The sequence below is a fragment of the Silene latifolia genome, chromosome Y (assembly GCF_048544455.1).
Source record: "Silene latifolia isolate original U9 population chromosome Y, ASM4854445v1, whole genome shotgun sequence".
In the NCBI taxonomy this organism is placed as follows: Eukaryota; Viridiplantae; Streptophyta; class Magnoliopsida; order Caryophyllales; family Caryophyllaceae; genus Silene; species Silene latifolia.
The window spans coordinates 13,014,055-13,040,533 of NC_133538.1; the positions used below are offsets into that span (position 1 = coordinate 13,014,055).

Below are 26,479 nucleotides of genomic sequence, written 5' to 3' on the forward strand. Positions count from 1 at the left end.
ATTTTGTTTGCTAGGAGATTTTACAAAAATCATAACTTGTGTAATCTCGGAGGATAGCGAGATCAAACCAGGGTTAAAATGATGGACGCGAGATTTCTTCCAAACAAAAAATAGCTCTTTGGAGAAGATCCGATTCGAAGCAACTCAATCAACTTAAAACAGGGGCCATTGATCGAGTGTACATTACCATATAACCTCAATATTATCCGCATAATTTGATACTACATCGTCTATATGTACATATGATATGATAAACTGTAGAGTGTAATCTCTGCATCGATTATTCGTGTATACTATACCGAGTTATAGTTTGTTTCCAGGATATCGATTATCACATCTTGGGGATTGTGATCTGAAGTATCCCCTCCCTGCATCAAATTCAAGTACAAATAATAAGTTCAATGACTTATGTTACATTGTTAGTTGTTGTTGCTACACATATGCATAATGGCAACTGCATTAATCAAGACTGCTATTCCACAATATAAGAAATCCCACAGTTCGAGTCATTTCACTTTATTCCATCAATTTATAAATCCAAAAAGCAGGGAATGAGGAATGAGGAATGGGGAATGGGGAATGAGGAATGAGGAATGAGGAATGAGGGGTGTTCATCAAAGTCAAATTGAACTTACATGAACTCGGCTGAGATATAATCCTTGTTTGCACCTGCCGGAATAGGCCAAATAACCTGGTATTGTCCTTGCAATATCTCCCTCTTGTGATAAGTCATGTCAGAATCATTTGAACATCCTGTTGTATTCCACCATTTTGCTGACCGTTTACCTCTCACAATCAAGCTGCAAGAACACAGTGTGCATCAGGTTTCCGCTCAAATCCTTTAGACTTGTTTGCATTATATTACAAAGAAACTACCAAAAAGACTAGCTCATTGTTTGGATGGACGGGATTTGGAGAGAAAGTGATGGATTTGTCATCATCAAAGTGACTTTAGTTTGGCTTATAGGAGGAAAATGGACAAAACCGAAAGGGAAACTACATCCCTCTCTTTTTATTCCAAATCCCTTCATCGAAACAAAGCGTAGATGTTACAATAGATTAGGCTGAAACAAAGGAGAATGTCGATGCTAAACAAACGTCCTACTTTTTGTCGTCCATCTCCACTGATATCTCGACATCAATCCCGGGAAGTTACACTGTGATGACATAGCTGCATTTGGACTCAGCGACATTGATCCTTGGCGACCATTCTACTCCTTGAATAATCACCCAATCAAGTTGAAAATAATAAAATAAATACCATGTAACTATGTAAGAACTTCAGCATGCATTTTCATTTTCAGTAGAGCCAAAGATTCACTATTCCTTGTTTAATTCGATGGAATAAAGTAAAATAACTCACTCAACTGTCTGCACTTGTTTTTTCTTTTTCCTTTTAAGTCACAATTAGTCAAACTGCAATCTCCGACACAATTTTCATTATGGTCATCTGAAAATCACCCCTTTTTACTAAGGCTGCATACATTCGACCGACTTATTACCCTCCATTGTGGGAGGACTGGGAGCCCTTGAGAGGGTAGGGGTAAGCTTCAGGAAACCGATTTCCTTATCACAAAAAGCAGGAATATTTGAGGGATCAGGTTCAGGTAACGTTCATGTTACTCAATGAGTAAAAACACAATGACTTAAAATTAGTCCACTTGTTTATTTAGCTTATGCAAAAAATGCATCTCCAATCACTTCAAGACCTAAGATGAGTTTAATCATCTCTGTTATGAAATGTGGCTAGATTCATGCAACAACTGTATTTATAAAAGCTAAGATTTATATACATACCATTGGGTTGGGATGAAACTATGGGCTTCTGAGTGGTCAACTTCTTTTCGGCAGGTTGTTCAGTAGGTCTCGCAAACTTGGGGCATGAAGATGCAGATGGCATATTAGCAAACTAATTGAGCTCTGCTTCAGGTTTAGCAAACTGAGGTTCCCCACTCCCCATCCGATTAAATAATGGAGGTGCAGGATTAACAATAGGCTTTTCTTCATTGATGCAACTCTTACAGGAAACATCAGTTTGGTCAGAGTTGCCCTGCCATGGAAATTTCAAACTTTAGGATAAAACAAGAGTCTGCCGATGCCATTATCAACATATTTTTCATTATAGGCCTTTAAGAAACCGCCTCTGTGATTCCAACATAGGGGTAGGACTACATATATTTGAAACCCTTCACTCGTCAGAGTGGCATGCTATTGTTTTTAGAGGTAAAGCGGCAGTCAATCGATACAAATCTAACCTCTTTCTGTTTTCTATCCAACTATCTAAGGGTAAGACAATGCACATCTGACTCCCTTCTCTTACCATAAGGTGACACGTCTTTTGACAATAATGTTAGGACGTTTTATGAGAAGAATAACAGGTGCCTAGTGTTCTGAAAATGGAACTTACAGCCTGTCTCATGAAATATCCTTGAGAAGCTGAAGATTGACGTCCGTAATGCATTCTATTATCAAGCCGTTTAAATGGTGTGCTTAAGTTGCTAGTACAGTTCTGCAACATCAAACAGTTTTCCATTTTGGATCACGACATATATTCATGATAATAATCGTAAGATGCTCATACAAAATGATCTAAAGTTTCATATGGTTTTCGGCTGTAAATAAATATAAGAGTATTTGATTTGTATCTCAATCACATTGTTTGAGGCCCTAATCCTCTCAGCTACATGAGCTAGTCGAGTACAGGCCCGGTCCTAGACTTCTGGGGATCCTAGGCATAATAGTGAATTGGGGCCCCTTAAAAAAAAAACATTTTTTCCGGCTTGAATTTTTTTTAAAAATTCCCCTCTAAATAACTTTATATGGTGTAAAAAAAATATCAAAACACTTAATAATATCTCTTGTTATACACACTATAGATTTTTAAATATATAGCGTTTTATTTTGAATTTTTCTTTAAAGTATAATAAGTTTCAAATAAATATACATATAATTAATGCTGCTTATTATAAAATATTTTTTTTGGAAATAGTGCAACAAGAAAAGGAAGTGACTCAAATCTCAATGGTTGAAATCTTTGTTAAAATTAATTTTCGTACACATATATAGCGATTTAGGATAAAAATTACGGGTTAGTAAGAATTGAACCTAGAACCATTTAGGTTCCGTTTGGCACGACACTTCAGGTAGCTTATTTGACCAAAGTAGCTTATTTGACCAAAGTAGCTTATTTGACCAAAATTTCAGCTACCTGATTTTTTTGCAAGTGTTTGACAAGTAGCTTATTTTGTCAAATAAGGTACCTGAAATGAAATGCTACCTCAGGTAGCATTTGAGAAATCAGTACACAAATGACTTATTTTTCATTTTTTACCCCTTTATTTTATAATATTAAATAATTTTCATATCCTTTTACGTCATTTTACCAAAATCAGTTACCTTTTCAGTTAGTTTGCCAAACACTTTTTTATATAATCAGCTACCTTATCAGTTCCTAATTTTCAGCACCTTATCAGTTACCTTTTCAGGTTTTAGTTAGCTTTTTAGTTTTCAGCTACCTTTTCAGTTTTCAGCTACCTTTTCAGATTTCAGCTACTTTTTCAGTTAGTTTTACCAAACAGAGCCTTAGATAGCACTACGAGTATTTGCCAACACAGACATTGTAACTTACTGTCTATGTTAGATAGTTATATTTATCTATTTCTAAATTTTCAAGATTGGGCCTTCCATACTTGGGTCCTAGGCATTTGCCCCTCCAAACTACCCCTAAGGCCGGGCCTGGTCGAGTATTATCACTCGTGGAAGTCTCAAAGTTAAGTAACTTAACTTTGAGGATGAAAAACAGATGCTTGGTGTTCTGAAAACGGGACTTAGGCCATGTTCTTTTGGACTTCTATTTGTCTTTTTAAGTTCAGTTCAGTTCCTATAAGTTCAGCTCTTACAAGTTCAGTTCAGTTCAGTTCTTATAAGTTCAGTTCAGCTTCTATAAGTTCAGTTTAGACAAGTTCATACAACTTATATTAACTATAAATTCATACCCGTATTTTAATATTGACGAATTGAAAAAAATAGTACCCTTTTCATTAAAATCAATGCAAAAAAAAAATCCAATATTAAAATTATCCTATATACATGAAAATGAAGATGAAAGTGACGAGTATGATGATAATATGGAAATAAATGGTTAGAAAAAAAATGTAATATATAATTTATTTTTTATTGTAATGTATTGTATTAGTTGTAAAAAAAATTAATATATATAAAGCGTAAAATTTTTATAAGTTCAGTTCGACTTCTATAAGTTCAGCTCATATAAGTTTAGTTCAGCTCTTATAAGTTCAGTTCAGTTCCTATAAGTTCAGTTTAGTTCAGCTCCTATAAGTTCAGTTCAGTTCAGTTCAGCTCCTATACATTCAGTTCAGCTCTTATAAGTTCAATTCAGTTCAGTTCAACAAATAGAAATTCAAAAGAACAGGGCCTACAGTCTGATTTATAGGAGTTTCAGCCTTCATGAAAAATCCTTGAGCAGCAGATGCTTGCCTTCCATAATGTAGTCTGTTATCGAGACGTCTAAATGGTGTGCTTAAATTGCTGCTGCAGTTCTGCAACAGCAAACAAACAGCAAATTGATCTAAACATTAAAATGGCTTGCTTCAAAAAAATCAACCTGAAATTGTGATACATATACAACTCAATCCCTACAGAATGACATCAAGGCAGAGCCAGAGGAGCTACTATCAAGTATCAAGGGAGTACATTCGGTATGAACCCGCAATTTTTTTTATCATTTGTTATCTCTTATGTTAATTGATCTAGTACATAAAGTAACTGGTTTCTGGTAGTCTAAGTGATGAGGGTTCGGTGCCAAGTTAAAAATCAGGTTTTAAATAGAGAGGATTTGAATTTGTACATCTAATCAGTAAAATCTATGACAACCTTCAGCACTTTGCTATGATGTAATACAAAGAGTATCTTATTCTCAAACATATCCGGTGGCGGAGCCAGGATCAGGGGCGGACCCATGATTTTGTACAAGGGGGTACAAAATTATTATTAACAAATTGTCTTCCATTTTACTTCCTAGAAGGCACTTTTTACATATTAACACAGTTTACTTAGATGGTCGCCCAATTATGCAAACAAGTCTGTTGGTGTATAGGGGAGTATAGGAGGTAGAGTGAAGATTAGTTGTTTGTTTAGTTGATTAATTTGTAGGTTGATTAGTTGGAGTTTAGTTTGAAGGAATTAGTTTGTGTATTGATTTGTTGTGAATTTGTTGGATACACTTGGTTCACTTGGGTTCATTTGGGTTCATAGAAATGGGAGGGGAGGTCCTCTATTTATAGAGCTCCTCCTCCTTCTCATACATCCTAAGAACACTCTAGAATAGGACATTCTAGAGTGGCCTAGACACGGAACTCTCTAGAGTTCCTTACCACTTATACACACGTCTAGAAGGTTCTAGGTTGTTCTACATAAATCTAGAACATACATGACTCTTCTAGATCCTTCTAGACTCTTCTAGACTTTTCTAGTTGTTTCTACATTATTCCAGGACATTCCGGATAAGTCTAGAATATTCCGGAAACTTCTAGAATACACTAAAAGTCTCATACTTCAACACTCCTCCTTGAGACTTTTGGTGTAACACTTAGCTTGATCATTCCTCTTCTTTTTCTTTTTTCTTTTGTAACGCCAAATTCGGAGGTTGCTCGATGTACGTCTCCTCCTCGAGCTGGTAGCATGATGAACAACTGGAGCAAATGTATCTTCATAGTGAATTCCATCTTGTTGGGAATATCCTTTGCCGATCATTCTTGCTTTGTGCTTGTTGATAAAGCCATTAGGATTCAACTTAGTTTTATAAACCCATTTTACACCAATTACCTTTCGATCTCTTGGCTTGTCAACCAACTCCTTTATCATATTTATCTCCTTCTCCATAGGTTTTTGCCACTCCTTCTGTTTGGAAGCCTCGTCAAAGTTTTTTGGCTCCTCAAAAGTGAAGTAGCATCTTTCGCACTCTTCTATATCTTGAATGGAGAGACATTCTACATAAATTTCAGAGAGATTTCTCTTACCTTGTGCTCTTGTAACATTCTCCACATTGTCATTCGGGGATGGAGAATGTGCTTTAGGAGTTGATGGAGGAATAGTAGAATCATTGTTGTTGGTTGTGTCCTCATTACCTTGTGGATGCTGGTGATGATCAGGGAGTAAAGTCACATTTATTTCTACCTTCTTTTCCTCCCAGGTCACATTTGTTTCTACATTTGTTTCTACCTTCTTTTCCTCCCAGGTCACATTTGTTTCTACCTTCTTTTCCTCCCAATGCCTGGCTGCTTCATGGGAAGATGTATCTTCGAAAGAAGATTCTTGAGTCTTGAACTTCTGATCATGGGCGTGTAAAGATTCAATTAGCTCTGTCACGGTGAGCTTCGATAGATCCCTTGATTCTTTAATAATAGTGACAATCATGTCGAATTTTTTTGTCAAAGTTGTGAGAATTTTCTGCACAATCCTCGTTTCAGCGACTTCTTCACCATATATTTTCATTTGGTTAATTATCTCCATTACTCTCCAAGTGTAGGTTGTTATGTCTTCATTCTCCCCCATTTCCAAATTTTCGAAATGTTTTCTTAAGGCAATAAGACGTATATCCCATGCTTCTTTTGCGGTAGAAGCCCACATTATTTTTGGAAAAATGATCTCCGAAACGGTATCAAAGATGAAACACAGGGTTTTGGCGTCATTTATTTCATCCTCTTTTATTTTCTTTCAGGTGGCTTCGGTGGTTGGAACACCTTCTTGTTGTTTTTGGAGACCATTTTCCACTATCTCCCATAGTGCATTTGCTCTTAAGAAGAGCTTCATTTTAATGCACCAATGGTCATAATTTTCTCCTCTAAATAAATCTAGAAAATCTAGAGGAGCGGGCAATGGAGTGTTTGATGCGGAAGCCATAGTTTTATTTTGTTGCCCTAAGATCTTTAGAGCTCTGATACCACATGTTGGTGTATAGGGGAGTATAGGAGGTAGAGTGAAGATTAGTTGTTTGTTTAATTGATTAATTTGTAGGTTGATTAGTTGGAGTTTAGTTTTGAAGGAATTAGTTTGTGTATTGATTTGTTGTGAATTTGTTGGATACACTTGGTTCATTTGGGTTCATAGAAATGGGAGGGGAGGTCCTCTATTTATAGAGCTCCTCCTCCTTCTCATACATCCTAAGAACACTCTAGAATAGGACATTCTAGAGTGGCCTAGACACGGTTCCTTACCACTTATACACACGTCTAGAAGGTTCTAGGTTGTTCTACATAAATCTAGAACATACATGACTCTTCTAGATCCTTCTAGACTCTTCTAGACTTTTCTAGTTGTTTCTACATTATTCCAGGACATTCCGGATAAGTCTATAATATTCCGGAAACTTCTAGAATACACTAAAAGTCTCATACTTCAACAAAGTCTTCTACCAACTGTGCTATTACAATTGTCTGTCTAATATCTGTACATATAAATATATATTCGTGAACTTTCATGGTGGGCACTTGCCCACCCGGCCCCCCTCTAGATCCGCCCCTGGCCAGGATTTGAGGTTAGGGGTTCGAACAATTCTACCGGGAGCAAACAAGTAATGGCACAAGAGAAACTCAGAAAAAAATTCAAAACTTTTTAACTAAAATTTACGAGTTTTTCATTTTCAGACTGCTACCCCCTAAATCCGCCACTGAACATGCAAAAGTTCGACAAATTTGAGGCCAGATGATTATAAAACCCTACACGAGTAACTGAATAAAAAAAGATGTTATAGAAAGTTGAAGGTACCAAAGCAAATAAGTTTGTGGTTGAAACAGTAAGATCCTCAGTAAGTAAATCAGCACCAAAGTGACCAGAAATGGTGTCGATTCGTCGTCGTGCTGTTTGACTCACCATTTTCTTCTACAATGAAGCACTAAATAACGTTTACAGATAATAAGAGCCTACTAATGTTTTGTGAATGAGGTTTAGTTTACGCAAATTTTGTATAGGGACCAGGGTATTTAGTTTGAAAAAAAAGATATTTTTGCTAAGGATTTGTAGTGTACAAAATTCCACATATATAGGGAGGCTAAGCTTAAGAAAAATATAAAATACCAAAGGCTGTGATATTGAGATATTTGAGTGCTATTGAATATGGGCAAAGATGAATGAATGATCAACTCCATGATTGATGGTGGTTTTCGGGGGGACCTCCATTTTAGATGGACCTTGGTGTTTGTTTGCTAAAGTTTATCCTTTGGTAGGGACTAGAGAGATCACTTTTCGAGTGGATCTGAGTATCTGGGTCGGGTTAGTATTGGTAGCATAGCGTTCAGGCTTTGTTTGCTAAAATTAGCTGAAAATTTAAAAATTAGGTGAAACTTTTAAAAAATACTAACTGATTTTATAAAAAAAAATGTTTGGCGTAAAACGATATGATAATACTAGTTTTTGAACCCGTGCACTGCACGTGTAGAAACTAAAAGTATTATTAAAAGTAAAAACTTACATATTTTTTGGATTTAGTAAATTATTAAATTTTAGAAAATTTCACTTTGTCTACTACCCATACACTTTTGATAAGTTTGTGTTGTTTAATTTTATTCGAAATACTATGATTTTTTTGTCTACTACCTGTTTTAGCAGGATTTTCCTGAAGGGATCCGGCTTAGTTATATAGTGATCAGGGTATCTAGTTCTATAAGATTGGAATGGTGTAAATGAATGATGAAGAAAGAAGTAAGTATAAAGAATAACGTTTATATTATTTTGATAGACCGGGTACAATGTTGTATGAATATCTGAACGCTCAAGAGTAAAAAGATAAAGTATAGATAAAATTAGCTCACCATCAATATCCTTTACAATTGTTAAATTCTCCTATTTATAGTACTCTACTGCCCTTCCAACGTTACAATGAATAACGTTATAAATGTATAACGTTCTCCCCAAAGATAGGAGTTGTTGCCGGAATAATAGGGCATGCTTCCTATTAGTTCGCTTGACCCGTTCTCAACTCAACCAATCCTTAGCCTTTTCTCCTCTTTCCGTCCAGATTCATGGATTAAATAGTTTTAGGTTTGGACTTGGTCTTCCTTGAGAATAGGGCGTGGTTATCCGCTTATACAATCGCATTTCTGTTTATCCGCTTAATCCAGTCAGTATTTAGTACTCCGCCAAGCTATAATATACTCGACTATCGGGCTTCCTTTCCAGGATTTAGTAGTCTTCTTGCCATAATATTCTTCAAACTAAATAGTAGTCGATTTGTCCTGTTCTGTCTTGATCAATCACCCTTTTGCCGAGTCGGGCCAGTTATGGTCGATCCAGGCTAAACTGGGCCTAACAATTGCCCCTTGACATTTTACCCGTGCTGGATCCGGCCAGGGGTGAGATGTCAAATTTACCGGGTTAAATATTTAAGAGACTTACACTTAATCAATGACTCTTAGACTCCTAGTTACCGTTGAACACTATAACGGCTAGGTGATGTCATCTTTGAGAGTTTTGCAATCCCTAGGTTTTTCATGCCGTTATTCATCTCCTATAAATACGGTATTTAGGGCAAGGTTATTTTTCATCAAATTTCCTCCTCTTTCTTTCTTTGCATATTCTTCTCAAATTCTTCAAATTCTTCTCAAATTCTTCCCTTCTTCTCGAACCCCGTTCGCTATTTTGTATTTTCTCGACTATTTCAATAATAAATCAAACATTTAAAGATATGGGAGCCAAAACGTCCCCGCATCCCGAGAAAGTCTGCTGCTGCTGTTGAGCCCGAACCCGTAAACGTCCGGAAGAAGAAGTGATGGAGATTGATCCTCTGCTCGCTCGCTGTTGCTTTTAAGTACCAGGATTCTGTTTTCACCGCCTTCAATCTTTGGATCCTTACTTTCTGAAGAGAACTTGTTGAAAACAAATTATGACAAGATACTAAGGGAGAAGAAAATAATTCTGAATCGACCGAGGTATGGATTCACGAGTCTTGTCCATTAGGGCTAACTGGGTATCACCTGGTTGGTTCTGTATTTTCGAATGGGCATTCAAAGCAGGCTGTAAGTTACCTTTTACTCCCTTAATGATTGACACCATCCGTGCTATGGAAGTGTCACCTTTTCAGATTATGCCGATGGTTTGGAAACTTGTTCATTCCATAGAAAATTTATGCGCTAAACACAATCTTGTGATTACTCTCAATGATATTAAGGCAGTATATCATTTTAAAAATCCTTCTGTTGGTCGTTTTAATTTGAGAATTAAGTCAAAGATGACTCCATTAATTACTAACCTGGATTCTGGAGACGACAAGAGTTGGGCAAAGACTTTCCTGTTTATCCGGATCGAGACTGGGGATCAGGCTTTGATTACCTGAGATATCCTCCTTTGGAGAGTGGTAGGTTTCCTGTACTTTTATTTTGTAGTTATATTGAATGAGAGTGAGGTACATAAGTCTTACCTGTATATTTTGTTTCTGTAATGTTTGTAGCTCCTGATTGGAATCACGATCCTCTAGATGAAGAGGCTATTGCAAGGATAGATGCTTTCCTTGCCATTCCTGAGGAAGAGAGGGCCTGGCCAGCTTGCTTGGGCAGGGAATTGTTGCCCCGGTATATGAAGACCAAGCTGACTGGGGTTAAAGTACCCAAAGGCAAGCCTAGTTCTACTGCTCTTTCCTGTACGTCTTCTGCTTGCTTTTATGTTGGCTGTTGTCTTCCTGTTGCTTTTTGGTTTGATATTTACGTATATATTTTTTTTTATATATCCAGTGTTTAGGTCTTCTGCTAGGCTGGCTAGCTTTTCTGCAAAGGATTTGAAGGCTGGGGTGGCTAGGATTGCTGAGCAGTCCAAGAGCCAGGAAACTAGTGGGAGTGACAAGACTTTGGATATCCTGATTTCTGATGTCCAGCCTCCTCAAGATCTGCCCAGGATAGTGTCACCAGAGGTCGTCCAGGCTCAAAAAAGAAAGAGGGAGGATGATATTCTGGAAGAGGAGGAAGGAGGGAAACAGCCTATCCCGGCTCAGCCACTCAGGAGTATAAGGCAAGTGCCTGCTAGGATTGATGACATGGATGATGCCCGGGCTCGGATAGATGAGTTTTCTGCAAAGATGAGCGACCAACTATTGTCTGCTAGTACCCTTGATTCGTCTACCAGGGTGGTTTCTATTCTGACTTCTCTTGTAACAAGGGCTGCTGAACTCGCTTCCCAGGCTAGAGAGGTTAGTTGTAGAGGGATATTTTTTAATTGTTTATGTGCTTTTTGTTTTACCTTGTATTTGCCTAATTGATTTTGTATGTACGCAGGGTTGGATCTTTGGGGTCACTCGCTTGTCGGCCTTAGGGACGCCTGTGCCAAGATTACCAATTTGGAAGAAAAGCTGGATAGGCTAAACCGTGACCTGCACACATCCAGGGGTAATGAAGTAGTGCTCCAATCTCAGTTGGCAACAGCTAAGGAGTCAACCAGGGCTGCTATAGTTTGTGAGGTGGCTGCGAAAAATGCTGAGAAGGCTGTCAGGGGCCGAGTTGGAGGCCGAGAAGCGTGCAATGCAGATCGGTTGAAAAAGAATGAGGAGCTTGCTCTTTGAAAAGGAGTTAGTGGAGGCGAGGTTGGGCGATGCGCTCGGACTTCTTCGGGAAAGGTCGGGTTGATGCTATGAGGGACCCGAGAATCCGACCGGCTGATTGGAATCCGGACCGAGATGAGACACTTTGGATGCTCGGTATCCGACTTGGCCAACATGGGTCAAGAAGAAGAAGTGGATTCTCCTCCTTCCAAGGCAAAGTCTCGGTGATCGGAGATGGTGGATGGTTGTGAGTCGGTTCTTCGGCTCAAAAATAGCTTAGTTTTTTCTTTTGGGTTTTGGTCTATCCAGGGGGAATGTCCCTGGAATGAATATTTAGAGTATATCAGAAACTTTTTTGGCTCATCCAGGGGGGATGTCCCTGGAATGGATGGTTATTAGGTAGGGCCAATTATTTTGGGTGAATAAATATTTGGTCTTTGTTTTGCTTCTTTTTGTGTTTTGACAAAGTACTTTTGTGATGTTGGACGTGTATCGATCTCGCCGATTATACGATCGATCAGCAAATTTTTTCGATCGATCAAAGCGCTTATTCGACCGGATCGAGCCGCTTTAATGTGTTATGGGTGGGGTTGTTGCCTGTCACTGGGAGGGCTTATGTCCCTTGCCTGCCTGGGAGGCTTATGACCCATTTATGTCATACTGATCTAGGAATAGATTTTCCAGGTTTGTATGTTATGTTGAGCTCAATATTTAAAGGCTGTTTTTTGCAACCGAATTTTGGATATCAATTGGATATTTGGTGGGGGTGGCCCCCAATCTTTAAGATTTGTTTTTAACTAAGATGCAATATGTAAAACAAGTGTTGAAGATTTCACTAAGTAGATATGAGAGTATGGGTAAGTACTTGGGCACATAATTTGAAGAAATCATATACGGCATTTATTCATATAATTGCAAGTATTATACATGTAGTTTTCGAGCAAGAAGTGTTTAAAGTAAAAAGTTATACCTGGATTGTGCAAATATATTCTATATGTGAAATAGTTTTAAGTGTGTAATATTCCAAGCTCTTGGGATCATTTCTCCGTCCGTGGTTTGTAGTCTATAAGCTCCCCGGCCGACTATTGAATCAATCAGATAGGGGCCTTCCCAGGTTGGGGCCAATTTGCCTGCATTCTTCTCTTTTGTGTTTTGGAATACTTTCCTGAGAACGAGGTCTCCTACCCTGAACACCCTGGCTTTGACAGTCTTGTTGTAGCTTCTTGCAACTCTTTGTTTGGTATCTTTTAATCTGATGCTTGTTGCATCTCTTAGCTCTTCTGTTAAGTCCAGGCTATCCTCCATTAGAGGTATGTTGTTTGTTGTTGTGTTCAGGCTACATCCGGCTGATGGAATGTCCACCTCGGCCCGGTGTGATATCGCTTCACATCCATAGACCAAGGAGTATGGGGTTTGGCCAGTGGATGTTTTAGGCGTGGTTCTGTCAGCCCAAAGGACCAGGGGGAGCTCTTCAACCCATCTACCTTTTCTTCTTTCCAGCTTTTTCTTTATGCACTGATCACCACTTTATTACTTGGATTCTCCCGACCGTTGGCTTTTGGATATCCTGGCGTGGATGTTACCAGTTGATGTTCCATTGGGCACAGAAGGCTCATGTTCTTTTTCCCACAAATTGTGTGCCATTGTCGCATACTATTTCGGAGGGGATGCCATATCTACATATGATATTATGTTTGATGAATGCTATGACATCTTTCTCCTTGACTTGCCTGTATGATTCAACTTCTATCCACTTGGAGAAGTAATCAGTCATTGCTAGCATGAAAACTTTCTGTCCAGGTGCTTGAGGTAGTTTTCCTACTATATCCATGCCCCACTTCATAAATGGCCAGGGTGCGGATATGGAATGTAGTTCCTCGGATGGCTGATGGATGTACGGTCCGTGAATCGACAGCTGGCTTTGCATTTAGAGCTAAAATCCGTGCAATCGGCTCTTAAGGTGGGCCAATAATATCCTGTTTCGAGTACTTTGCTTGCCAGGCTTCTTCCACCTTTGTGATTTCCACAAGATCCTTCATGGATTTCGATAATATCTGTTCACTTCCCCGTGGTTCCAGGCATCTGAGGTAAGGTCCGGCCTGCGATTTCTTAAAAAGCACGTTGTCAATAATAGTATACGGCGACTTTTATTTTCGGTGTTCGGCATCTTGCTTATTTAAGGGTAGGATTCCCTGTTGTAGCCAGTCATAGTAAGGTTTCGTCCAAGAATTAGCAATGTAGATTGGGAAACTTTCATCTTGTTTGTTTATTGCCGGTTCTAATAAATGCACAATGGGTATTTTGTCAAAATCAAGGGGACTAAAGTTGGACCCTAGGCCGGCTAAGGCATCGGCCTGGGTATTTAAGTCCCTGGAAATTTGGTCAATATTAAAGTTTTTAAACTTTGATTTTAGCATTTGAACAACATCTAGATAAAGCATCATTTTGGGGTCTTTTGCAAGATATGTGCCATTTACCTGGTTGGAGACAAGAAGGGAATCGGTGCGTACCTTTAAATTTTGCACACCAAGATCAATACATACCTTTAATCCGGCTATCGTGGGCTTCATATTCTGCCTCATTGTTGGTGGCCTCAAATGCACAACTTATAGCCTGTACTATCTTATCCCCCTGTGGTGATTTTAGTACTACACCTAGGCCTGTGCCCCTTGTGTTGTTGCTCCATCGACAAATAGGGTCCATTCTAGGTCCGTTTGGTCGCTGGTCGTTTTATTTACTTCTTTTATTAGGTCAGGTTCTAGGGTCGGACTAAAATCAACCACAAAATCTGCTAGTGCTTGTGACTTAATTGCTGTCCTTGGTTCAAACGTTATATTGTATGTGCTTAGCGGGATGACCATTTGCACATTCGTCCGGACAATTCTGGTCTCCTAAGTACAGACTTAATAGGAAGATTTGTTCTGACTATTATAGGGTGACTTTCAAAATATGGTCTTAATTTTGTGCAACTCATTATTAAAGCTAAAACATATTTTTCTAGTAGGCCATACCCGATCTCTCGCATCCAAGTAGACTTTTACTTACATAATAGACAGTGGTGTCTTGTCCGTCCGCTTCTTTGACCAGATCGCACCGACAAGAAGCTGTGGATCGATGTATATCTTGTCGGGGTTCATCTTTGACTGGTTTTGCCAAAGCAAGGGGGAGAGGATAGATATATTTTCAGGTCTTCAAAGGCAAACTGATGATCGGGGGTCCATTGAAAGTCCTTGTTCTTCCTTAGCAGGTTATAGAATGATTTGCATCTTTCTCGATGATCTTGAAATGAATCTGCTTCAGGGCCGCTATTCTTCCAAATTTTGTATGTCTTTGACTGTTTTTGGTGGTTCTAGCTCCAGGATAGCTTTGATCTGCTCAGGGCTGGCTTCTATTCCTCTTTTTGTCACCATGTAGCCCAGAATTTGCCTCGCCGAGACTCAAGTGGCATTTTTGTGGGTTGAGTTTCATATTGAATTTTTCCAGATTTGAAAGGCTACTTCCGTGTCTTTGACGTGGTCTTCGCGCTTTTTTGATTTGACTACCATGTCATCTATGTAGACTTCCATGGTGTCTCCTATCTGATCTTTGAACATCATGTTGACTAGCCTTTGGTAGGTTGCACCTGCATTTTTAATCCAAAGGGCATAGCAAAGATAACAATATATACCTCTTTTCAAAGTGATGAAAGTCATGCTTTCCTGGTCTGCTGGGTGCATTTTTATCTGGTTGAATCCGCTGGAGGCATCCATGAATGTCAACATTTCGTGGCCTGCAGTGGCATCTACCATTGCATCGATGTGTGGTAGGGGAAATGGATCTTTTGGGCAGGCTTTGTTTAAGTCGGTGTAATCTACACAGACTCTCCATTTGCCATTTTTCTTTTGGACGACTACCACGTTTGCAAGCCAGTCAGGGTACATCACTTCCCTGATCATTCCCATGTCCAGTAGCTTGTCAACTTCTTGGTTGATGATTTCATGCCTCTCTGCAGCCGAATTTTCTTCTCTTTTCTTTGTACATGGCTTAAAGGATTTGTCAATATTCAACTTATGAGTAATAACATCAGCATCTATACCAGTCATATCAAAATGTGACCAAGCAAAACAAGACATTTTAGTTTTAAGAAAGTCGACCAGATTTGGTCCGATTGTGTCGGTGCATCCGACCCTACAAGTACTTTCCCGTCAGGGAATTCTGGGTCTAATATGACTTCTCCTGTTTCCATCTGTGTTTGTGCTATGTATTCTTCCCCGACAGTGACTTTAATTGCTATGCAAGGGACTTACCTGACTTTGAGGGTTTCAAAGCCTGAGTATAACATTCCTGAGCAGTCCTTTGTTCTCCTCTGATGGTGGTTATCCCCCATTCTGTTGGAATTTTCACGCATTGATGGTATGTTGATGGGATTGCTTTGACATTGTGGATCCATGGTCTGCCCAGGATTACATTATATGAGGATAAGCAATCCATTACTCCAAATCTCTCGTATGAAGCCACGCCCTCCACATAGGTAGGCAAGCTGATTTCTCCTAGGGTGTTTTTTGTTTCTCCACTGAATCCAACCAGGACGCTGGATTTCTTTATGATCTTGCTTTCGTCTATCTTCATAGCTTTAAGGACATCAAGCATCACCAGGTTGATTGAGCTTCCTCCATCTATCGATTCTTGATACTTTGGTCCGTGCCGATTTGCATTGTGATTACCAGACTGTCATGGTGTAGATCTGATATTCCTTGCAGATCCGAGTCATCAAAGGTAATAGCAGGCAATGACTCGGGCCTGGAAGGAGGTTGGAGTCCGGATTCCCTGGATATTCTCTTGGCTGCAGAGTGGTCGGACCACGATTTCGATCCTCCATTTATGAATTTGACTTCATAGATGGGAGGAGGAGGAGGAGGATCTCTCGCTGCTCCTGGGTCTCTCTTATTTTGTCCTTCATCTTTATTCTTTGGTCAGCTGGATTATATCTTTCAAGTAGCCTTTCTTTAGAAGATATGCCACTTGTTTCCCGAGCTGAATGCATTCTTCGTGGTGTGTCCGATGTCCTGATGGAAGTCACACCATCTTGTTGGATCTTTCCTGGGGTTGTCGGATTTCTTTGGCCATCTGACTGTATCTCCCAGGTTTTCCAGGCGTTTGATTAATCCTGCAGTATTAATAGAGAAGTTATATTCAGGGATAGTTGGGAGGCTAGAGAGGTTACCTTTATGTTCTTGTGCCATATTGACTTCAGATCGTTCAGGCCTGGAATAGGGTGCTGATCTGGGATTGCCTCCTTTCTGGTAGGAGCTTTTCCTGTTAGTATGTCCATAGCCCTGCTTTCCTCCGGATGAGTTCGTCCTGAAGTTGAGGTCTTCTTCTAATCTGACATGCTCTAAGGCGATGGATTGAACAAAGGCAAAGGTTGGGCATGCTTTCTTGGTTAGATCTGCATAGATGTCACCGCAAAGCAAGACTCCTTGCCTGAATGCTTCTACTGCTGTTTCTTCATCACATCTGGGAATGGCCACCTTTTCTTTGACAAATCTGGCCAGGAATTCCTTGAGAGATTCTTCAGGAAGTTGCTTTATCCTGAACAGGTTGCTTGGTCTTTTGGCCATATCTCTGCTACTTGCGAATTGTTGATTGAAGGCATTGATCAATTCTGCAAAATTCTTGATACCTCCATTTGGGAGATTGATGAACCATTGTAATGCCCCCGATCGGGGTTGTGCCAAAGCCTTTGCACATGCAGACTTGCCTGAGTTCACTGGGTATTGAGGCAGCCAACATTTTTTGTTTGAATATGGCAACATGATTTTGTGAATCGGAGGTTCCATCATAAGTTCTCATGGATGGGACAATAAATTTCTTGGGTAGATCAATCTTTGCAATTTCATCTGCAAAGGGTGAATCCGCAAAGTCATCAATTTCTACTTCACCCACGAGTGGTCCGGTACTCCGGGTATATTTTCTATTTTGTTGTGGAGTTTTTGGATTTCTGAAGCATAGCCATCATTATTGTCTTTGCTTTCAGCTTTTGTTTGTCTCATCATTGGGAATGGTTGGAGTGCTGGATAATGTATCCTTCTCCGGGGTTCCAAAATTAGAGAAGTCTATGTTTTTGATAATGGATGAGAATGGGGTTCCTGGTTCGAATCTGGTCTTGGAGCCCGAAGCCCGATTTTCCAATTTCTTCTTCAGCTAGACTCGATTCCTTCACTGTTCTGCTTGACTGAGCCGCTTTCTCTTGGATTGTTTCCAATTCCTTGATTTTGGCCAGAGCAGCCGCTAATTGTTGTTCAAATGGTGAGTTCCACCATTTTTGTGTGTGAATATTAATTGAAAGATAATAAGGAGAATTTTATTGGTTGAAGAACTAGAGGCCCCACGGTGGGCGCCAATTGTTTTAGCAGGATTTTCCCCAAGGGATCCTAAGCTTAGTTATATAGTGATCAGGGTATCTAGTTCTATAAGATTGGAATGGTGTAAATGAATGATGAAGAAAGAAGTAAGTATAAAGAATAACGTTTATATTATTTTGATAGACCGGGTACAATGTTGTATGAATATCTGAACGCTCAAGAGTAAAAAGATAAAGTATAGATAAAATTAGCTCACCATCAATATCCTTTACAATTGTTAAATTCTCCTATTTATAGTACTCTCCTGCCCTTCCAACGTTACAATGAATAACGTTATAAATGTATAACGTTCTCCCCAAAGATAGGAGTTGTTGCCGGAATAATAGGGCATGCTTCCTATTAGTTCGCTTGACCCGTTCTCAACTCAACCAATCCTTAGCCTTTTCTCCTCTTTCCGTCCAGATTCATGGATTAAATAGTTTTAGGTTTGGACTTGGTCTTCCTTGAGAATAGGGCGTGGTTATCTCGGCTTATACAATCGCATTTCTGTTTATCTCGCTTAATCCAGTCTGTATTTAGTACTCCGCCAAGCTATAATATACTTGACTATCGTGCTTCCTTTCCAGGATTTAGTAGTCTTCTTGCCATAATATTCTTCAGCAGCTAAATAGTAGTCAGATTTGTCCGGTTCCTGTCTTGATCAATCAGCCTTGCTGAGTCAGGCCAGGTTATGGTCAGACCAGGCTAAACTGGGCCTAACACTACCCATACACTTTTGATAAGTTTGTGTTGCTTAATTTTATTAGAAATACTATGATTTTTTTTCTCGACTTTTGATAAGTTATTGGCAAGTAGTCGAAGACTCGAAGTAGGTGGCTGAGGTAACTTAGACTTGTCAAAATTGAGCTGATCCAAATAACCCTACCCGACACCCAAATTCAGGAGACCCAAGCTTGATCTGAACTCCAGTTGTTTAAAACAATGGATAAATAACTCCTTATATGATGAAACTCCCTTTGTCCCACTCATTTGTTTGATTATTCCATTTTGGGGTGTCTCAATCAATTGTGTGCCTTTATATTTTAGGAATGCCTTTGATAAGCAATTTGATACTCCACACTTAATTTGATTCACTTGTTATTTAATAATTGATCCCCTCGTCTTTTCTTGACATTTGTGTCCAAACCAAAGGCAAACGAATGATCGGGACGAAAGGACTCAAGGGGGTATGAAACTTCATATTTTATTTATCCAATTGTTATTACACAAACTGGAACTATTACAATGCGACACATGTCATTTTCCTACCCCGTTGACATATCAATATTTACGTTCTAATACGCATTTAAGTAAAGATGTATAAAATGATTTTCCTACCCCGTTGGCATATCAATAATGTTTACGTTCTAAATTTTAATACCTCGTTTTAAAATTAAAACGGATCAAATAAAGTACATATATCTAGGGATTAATAATAAGCTTGTCCGATCCATCCAAGTACGGTGTTATTTAACCCCATCTTAAGAAATACCAACTATACATTTATAATGTGAAATATCAAAACGGTGGTAAATACAACCATAACCGTTGTGAATTTCTACGCCATTGATTAGTGTAGTTGTATTGTCACTTGTGTAAAATTATATGGTAGATATATATTCTTAAATCAACCTTAATTAGAATAATTGCAAGTTAAAAGAAGTATTGCGAAGAGTAGATTAGAGCACAAAAAAAAAAAGATGAATCAAAGGATGATTTATTTAAAATAGCAATTTATATCAATCCAATATTAACCTCTATCTAACTCGTCTCCAAAAAATTGTTCAATCAATTTGTATTAGTTACATTTCTTGAAAGATACTTTCTTCCAATTCATTTATTTTTGTACCTTTGATTAAAAAGACCTTTCACAAAGAATATTAAAGATAAACAAATGATTGTGATAGAGGGAATAATATGGAGTACTCCAATCCAATCTACTCATAGGAATATTAATCGGAAAGGAATCCTTTTTTGACGTTAATGAGAATAATCATAATTGGAATAATCATAATCCAAATCATTTCGAATGAATTTGACCAAATTAATATGCTAATTTTTTAATTAATTGGAAAGGAATTATTTATTATTCCGTATATGAAATTAAACAATATGGCCCAATTTTAGATATGACATAATGAAGCCCAATTATAGAATATTTTTCATTTAGACGGGAAAATATTGGAGTTCTCTTATTCTTTTAGTATAAGGGGGATTATTTTATTTTATTTTCATTTGCTTAGTCTTTGTGCCAAAACAAATTGTTAACAAATTAACTGGACGGATGGAGTATTACTCATCCATGTATAGATTTTATGATAAACATTTACCACCAGTTTATTGTTAGAAAGTGAGAATTTTAATACAACTTTTTATCATTAAATGATCACTTTTTGTTATTAATTCGTGACAATTTTCTCGTCTTGAGTTAAAACGGTCTGAAATAAGAATTTGTGGGCATAAAAATATTGCATTTATGCACACTATTATCAAACATGCCAATTATATCATTCATTTTTATAAATGATTCACCGTTAGCAATTCTCAAAAATCTCCAACCCCTTAATTCACCGTTAGTATAAAGTCTCATTTCAAACCCTAATCCCTCTTGTTCAAACATTTTATCGTAAAAATTTCACATTTCTCATCTATTATACCAAAGATCAAAATTTTTAAATGAAAATCGAGAAAAGTTCTCTCAATGCAATCTTAGGCACGTTTCACTTTATCTAACAGCTTGCAATTTCTCTCATTACAATCTTTGTACTTGGCACTTGCCAACTACACATTATTTCACTCCCTTTCTCTTATTGCACTTATTTTGCTGTATTATGAAAACATACGGAATACATGCAACTCGATATTCATATCAGTAAAAACCTTCGAAAATGCATATAAGTCACCATATATTGCCGAAGAAATTAAATAAAAATATTCATAAATAATTGGTAAATCAAACAATTTTATAAATTACATTTATACCAGGCAAAAGAAATAAATTTTGAGATATGTAAATGTAATGCTTTATATAAAAGATTGCAAAATCAAACATCACCCTAATAAAACTTTCGCCATGTGATTTGTCGTATTCTTTTTATCACTGGTAAAATAACTCTAGAAGAAAGAAGAATTTCAGACTACTACAACATATCTTCTGTAGATCGATTATGGAATTATAAAATACTCCGTATTCGGCTATTTTAGCATATACGGAGTAATATTATTTTTAAAAACACTTACAGTATTAAATTTTGAATAAGGCGCAATTTATAGGAATAATTTTTGATGTACTGATTGTTTTAAAATTTCCATAGGCGTAATTTTTGAAAATTATTTGATTTCTTATGGATTTTTTCGTTAATGATGTGGGATTGAACATTTGAGCCTATCATTACAATTACCTATTATATCACTTGAATTACTTTGGAATAAAATATTGAATCGATTAATTAAATATTGTGATTTTATTAATTTATGGCAATATAATTAAATTGCACATTTATGAAAATATCATAAAGGCATCACACAAAAGTTCCCTCCTATAATCATGCTAACTTTCTCCTATTAGCTCTCTAAATATTGGGAATCATATCATATCAAATATACTCATACGTTTATTTAGGAAGAATCAACAATCAATAATATTTCCCTTAAAAAAACAACCAATAATATTAATATGTCATTTGATTTTAATTAAAAAAGAATTAACACGTAGCTTTTTTATTAAGGGCAAGATTACACATTGCAATGTTTTAAGCTAATGACACGTGGCGGATGGTTAGGTTGATGGTTGTTGCTTTAATATAATATATGATATGATATGATTATAGATTGGAGATGTAAAACAGGAAAATAAAATCAGTTCAGTAATCTGAAATCTCAAATGCTACCAAACGTAACATTTCATTTCAGGTAATTTATTTATTTAAATACGCTACTTATCAAACATTTAAAGAAAAACCAAGGTATATGTAATTTTGGTCAACTAAGTCACTTTAGTCAAATAAGCTACCTGAAATGACTTGCCAAACAGAACCTAAATATTGCTCTTGGTCGCAATTGTAGTATCTTCTTTATGCATATGGATCGTTTCCATTACCTATTAATTAGAGCTGATCAAATAGCCCAAGCCCATTGGCCCTACCCGGCCTGATCCGTTTTTTAGAAGGGCTTGGGCCTTTTGTTTTGGCCAAAAAAGCCCATGGGCTGGCCCAAAAAGGCCCAACATATTTTTGGGCCAAGCATTCGGCCCAAATTTTATTAATTAATGAATTTTTTTCCTTAAAAAGCCTATTAAAATAGTGTTAAAGTTATAAACAACTTTTTAAAAACTCAAGTATATTTTTTTAGATTTATAAAACAATGTGTAATAACATAAATCATATCACGAATGCATGATTAAGCATTCTAAAGTGGCGGTGTTTGTGTTTATTTTATTTTGGAGAGCAATTCATAAGTATTTCGTCATATTTTGTACAACTTTATAAACTACGTATGTTTTTATAGTAATTGAAGGTATTATGCTAATTATTTTTTTAATGTATGTCGTTAATTTTTGGCACGAAAAGCCCATTTAGGCCTAAAAGCCCGAATTAGCCCATAAGGGCCGGGTTTGGGCTTGCCAAATAAGCCCACATATTTGGCCCAGACTGCCCGACCCATACAAATGGGCCATTTTTATTAGAAAGGCCCGGCCCAAACCCGCATTGGCCCGCCCATGATCACCTCTACTATTAATGGGTCCTTTCCGTCCCGGGATCTACTAAAAGAATAAGAATTCTCACATTTTTCCTCCAAAAAAGTATGACAACTTATAGTAACTTATTTTTCAATAGTGGTCTCCTCTTATTACTTCAGCCCAAAATAACCCGTATAAAGCAAGACCAACACTACCCCTATAGTTGCATACTTCCATATTAAAGTCATATTATGCTAACCATTTCATATAAAGTGCAAACATATGTACCCTTGTTTATATTATTCGATTGTCTAATTTAAAACTGTGAGATGAACTTGTAACAATAATGTTCCATGCATAATGAAAGAGTACTCCCCTCTTATTTTTATTGTTCCCTTTTTTTCAAAATTTATTCAAAAATAATTTTTCATTCCTAAATTTAGTACGTACTCCCTCCTATTCCCGATAATAGTCTCTTGTTGAAATGACTCAATAATTAAGAAATATAAAGTAGTGTGGTGGGGTGAGGTAATTGAAGAGATGGAAGGTATTGTGGGGTATTATTGTGGGTGTAGTGATTAAAATAAATATTGCTGTGGGGTGAGATGGGGTATTGTTATGGGGTTGAAGTGATTAAAATAAATATAAAAGTTTATCAAAAATGGAGAAGGGTCATTACTGTGAATAGACGGAAATGAAAACTGGGACAGTTATGTAGAATACTCCGTGGGAGGTAGTATGTTGTATGTGTTGGAGCTTGTGTCCTCCACAAATTAGTGTGATAACGTTTGTAAATCACTTACAAGTTCACAAGGGTATACTTCGTATATTTAATCAGTTGATTAACGTTTACCTAATAACGGTTGGCTTGCTAGAAAGTTTGACGTTATTATCATACAGATGGCGGTGATCAACTGGTCCCTAAAGGTCACACCTATAGGATGTGTTTGAGAAATGTGGTTATAGAAATATAATCATATTGATGCCCAATATGACTAAACAGTTAGTCAATGTGTTGATGAGACAATTATTTAATGAAGATTAAATAATATTAGTTGAGACGAATTAACTGTCAATTCGTAAATTAAATATAATAAATTATATTTAAATTAAATATATAATGTTAATTTGGACGAATTAATATGTTAATTCGTAATTAAATATAATCAGTTATATTTAATATCAACAAGTTGAATGTGTCATAGTGGTAATAGTGAGGGTACACAAGCCAAGAAGTCATGGGTTCGATCCTCACTAGATGACAATTTAACACACTTTATATATTTTTGGAAAGACCAAAAATAAGGAGAATATACTCCATATTTCGGTTTGTTTTCCATATTTCGGTCTGTTTGGCCGAAATTAGGAAAGATTTTTCTTTCCTAATGGACTCCATATTTTCGGTCACTATAAGAAATAAACGGGGAGAATTATTCTACCCTAATTCTTTTTTTAACCTAGCATCCTCTCTCATCAGAAGAAAAACACAAAACAACTAAATTTTACAGAAAATTTTAGATCGATTCTAGCATTATCAATAGGGCATATCTCATATCGTCTTGGGTGCAACTAATAGGCGAATATCAATTTTGATATTGTTCTTAGGCCAATTTTGCTAGGACCGAAAGTTATTTCTGAATCCTATATTTTGTTTATGTATTTTAATTTTATGACTAGTAATCATCATTGTTAAATTCGTTATAATCCTTCTAGTTTAAGGGAAGTATACAGATTACTTCCCACAAGTGGTATCAGAGCCAAGGCCACGAATTTTATTTTGATGATTTTCATAAAATTGTTTGTAAACAATTATTAGAGTTTGCGAAGAAAAAAATATAATCGGCTATTTTTTTAGCCGTGGAATTTTTTTTTCTTTCTGTTTCTGTACTGTTCACGGATGAACAGTAATTTAAAAAAAAAAATTCTGTTTTATTTTCCTTTTCGGTTTTCTGAAAAACCGATTAAAGTTTTTTTTTGCGCCGTTTTTTTTTTTATGCCGATTTGAAAAGCATCCGAATTTTTTTCACTGTTCACGCCATTCATTCGCTTCACAGGGCAGATTATAAAAAAAAAAATTGATTGTTTGGTTTCGGTTTTTACAGAAAAACCGTGTTTAAAGAAAAGTAACGGTTTTTTTCTGTTTTGCCGAGAAAGAAAAAAAAATAATTTATTCTTTTCACGTCAAAGAAGATTATAAAAAAAAAAAAAAATTATGTTTTTTTTTTCCCTTTGGTTTTTGGCTTTGAAAAACCGAGGAAAAGTCTTTTTAATGGGTTGTTTCGGTTTTTTACCGAGATAATTTTCAAAAGAAATTTTTTTTGTTTGTTTTGGCAAATTAATTATTGTGAAGCGGTTCATAATTAACAGATACCTAATTATTTTAAAGAAGTTTAAAATATTGATGGATTACATTCATATTACAAGTTTAATGTGAATTAAGATTGAAATTAATGTGATTAATTGAGGAATTGTCACTTAATTTGATTTAAAAAGGTGGTTTGGATAAATTAATCAACATAATTAAGGAATTGTGTCATGTATGTTTAATTTATTTTAGTTGATGTTTTTAATTATGTTGAATGAATCGAATGAATGAATTTTATTTACGTATTTAATTTTGCAATCGGTTGTAATTTGTAATACTTAGTGTGGACTTAGTCAAATTATGTTTTCGTAATGAAGGAAACATGATTTTTTATGTAATTATGAGATCTCGAATCTCCTTTATTTTAGTTTTGGGTTTTTGAAATTAGAATGTAATAAATAGGTCTATTATGTAATTTTATTTATTGTAATTTCAAAGAAGACTAAAGATGAAGATTCAAGCTCACTCCCGCTACATGGATCAAGATGGAACATCAAGACAAGCTTCTCGGGTCCAAGGATGGATTCCAAACTTGTATTTATTGTTCATTTTGATAGGATAGGCCACACTAGGACTTTTACTGTTTTTTTTATGTTTTTCATTATTATTGCGTTTCATTCACATGTTAGTAATTGCATCATTTTCCGCCTAAAACCAAACCACCTACTTCTAAAATGCATGAAAATTGACTCATATAGGTTGTATGTTAGTTTTCATGGACATGCAGATGTCACAGTCTTTAAGCCATCACCTTAGTTTAATCATTCTCGCATGCTAGATTATAGTTCACTTAAAATGAATTTAAATAAAGTTGATGGGATCTTCCTCTAAAACGGAAATTGAGATTAGTCTTTATAAGGGCAAACATCTATGAATCCCTTCTTCGTCGGTAGGCCTAATATGACCCCTTCTACGTTGGGTAAGTAGTTGTGTTGACTTAGTTTACCTCAACATCATAGTCCGAAGAGTTTCTCGTGATTATGATGGACTAAAGATAGTATTTACAGAAATTTATCGACCAAGAATTCTAACGGTAGAATTAGCTAAATGGATAGCTTATCAATTTACAGAGAATTGAGTCTTGGGGTCATTTATATAATTCTTGAGGGAGGTCAATTGTATAAATGTTCTGAGTCTTCGCGTTATGACATTAGCTCATTAGACTTAAAATTAAAACGATGCACATGCTTATTATTTTATTCTTCTTTCGCAATGTAGAACACGTTTATTATCGATAATACTGTTACAACAAATGGCTGGAAATAACACAATCCCAATGCCTAGTGCCACACTAGATCGTTCGTCCTGGCTAAAAATGTTTATGGACCAAATGAATCAGTCCACTCGACTGAAGAATGATGGGTCCAATTTTGGACTCGGGAGGCGGCACTACGGAATGCTGCCATCACGATGGCGAAGCTCGGGTATTTAACTGAGCCATTGCCGGTCAACCCAGGCCCCAATGCAGGAGCCAACGAGTCACTGGCTTATAGTGATTTCATTATGGAAGC

General features: G+C 36.9%; 1 protein-coding gene and 1 long non-coding RNA gene across 2 annotated transcripts; one reads left to right on the forward strand and one right to left on the reverse strand.

Annotated features, from left to right (window-relative positions):
- Positions 1-216: 216 nt before the first annotated feature.
- On the reverse strand, positions 217-1,131 carry LOC141626454 (uncharacterized). The gene is made up of 3 exons (XR_012536034.1): positions 1,106-1,131; positions 636-800; positions 217-368 (listed from the first exon to the last, which is right to left on the reverse strand). It is a non-coding gene; the product is annotated as an uncharacterized LOC141626454 (long non-coding RNA).
- A 7,568-nt stretch (positions 1,132-8,699) lies between these two features.
- LOC141627606 (uncharacterized) lies at positions 8,700-11,563 on the forward strand. The gene is made up of 4 exons (XM_074440840.1): positions 8,700-8,718; positions 10,463-10,651; positions 10,743-11,201; positions 11,280-11,563. The coding sequence occupies exons 1-4, from the start codon at positions 8,700-8,702 to the stop codon at positions 11,561-11,563; spliced, it is 951 nt and encodes a 316-aa protein (XP_074296941.1).
- The last annotated feature ends 14,916 nt before the right edge of the window (positions 11,564-26,479 follow it).

Coding starts and splice junctions, on each gene's coding strand:
- LOC141627606 (XM_074440840.1), top strand. Junction 10,652..10,742: donor TAGTTCTACTGCTCTTTCCT/GTACGTCTTCTG, acceptor TTATATATCCAG/TGTTTAGGTCTTCTGCTAGG. Junction 11,202..11,279: donor CCAGGCTAGAGAGGTTAGTT/GTAGAGGGATAT, acceptor GTATGTACGCAG/GGTTGGATCTTTGGGGTCAC.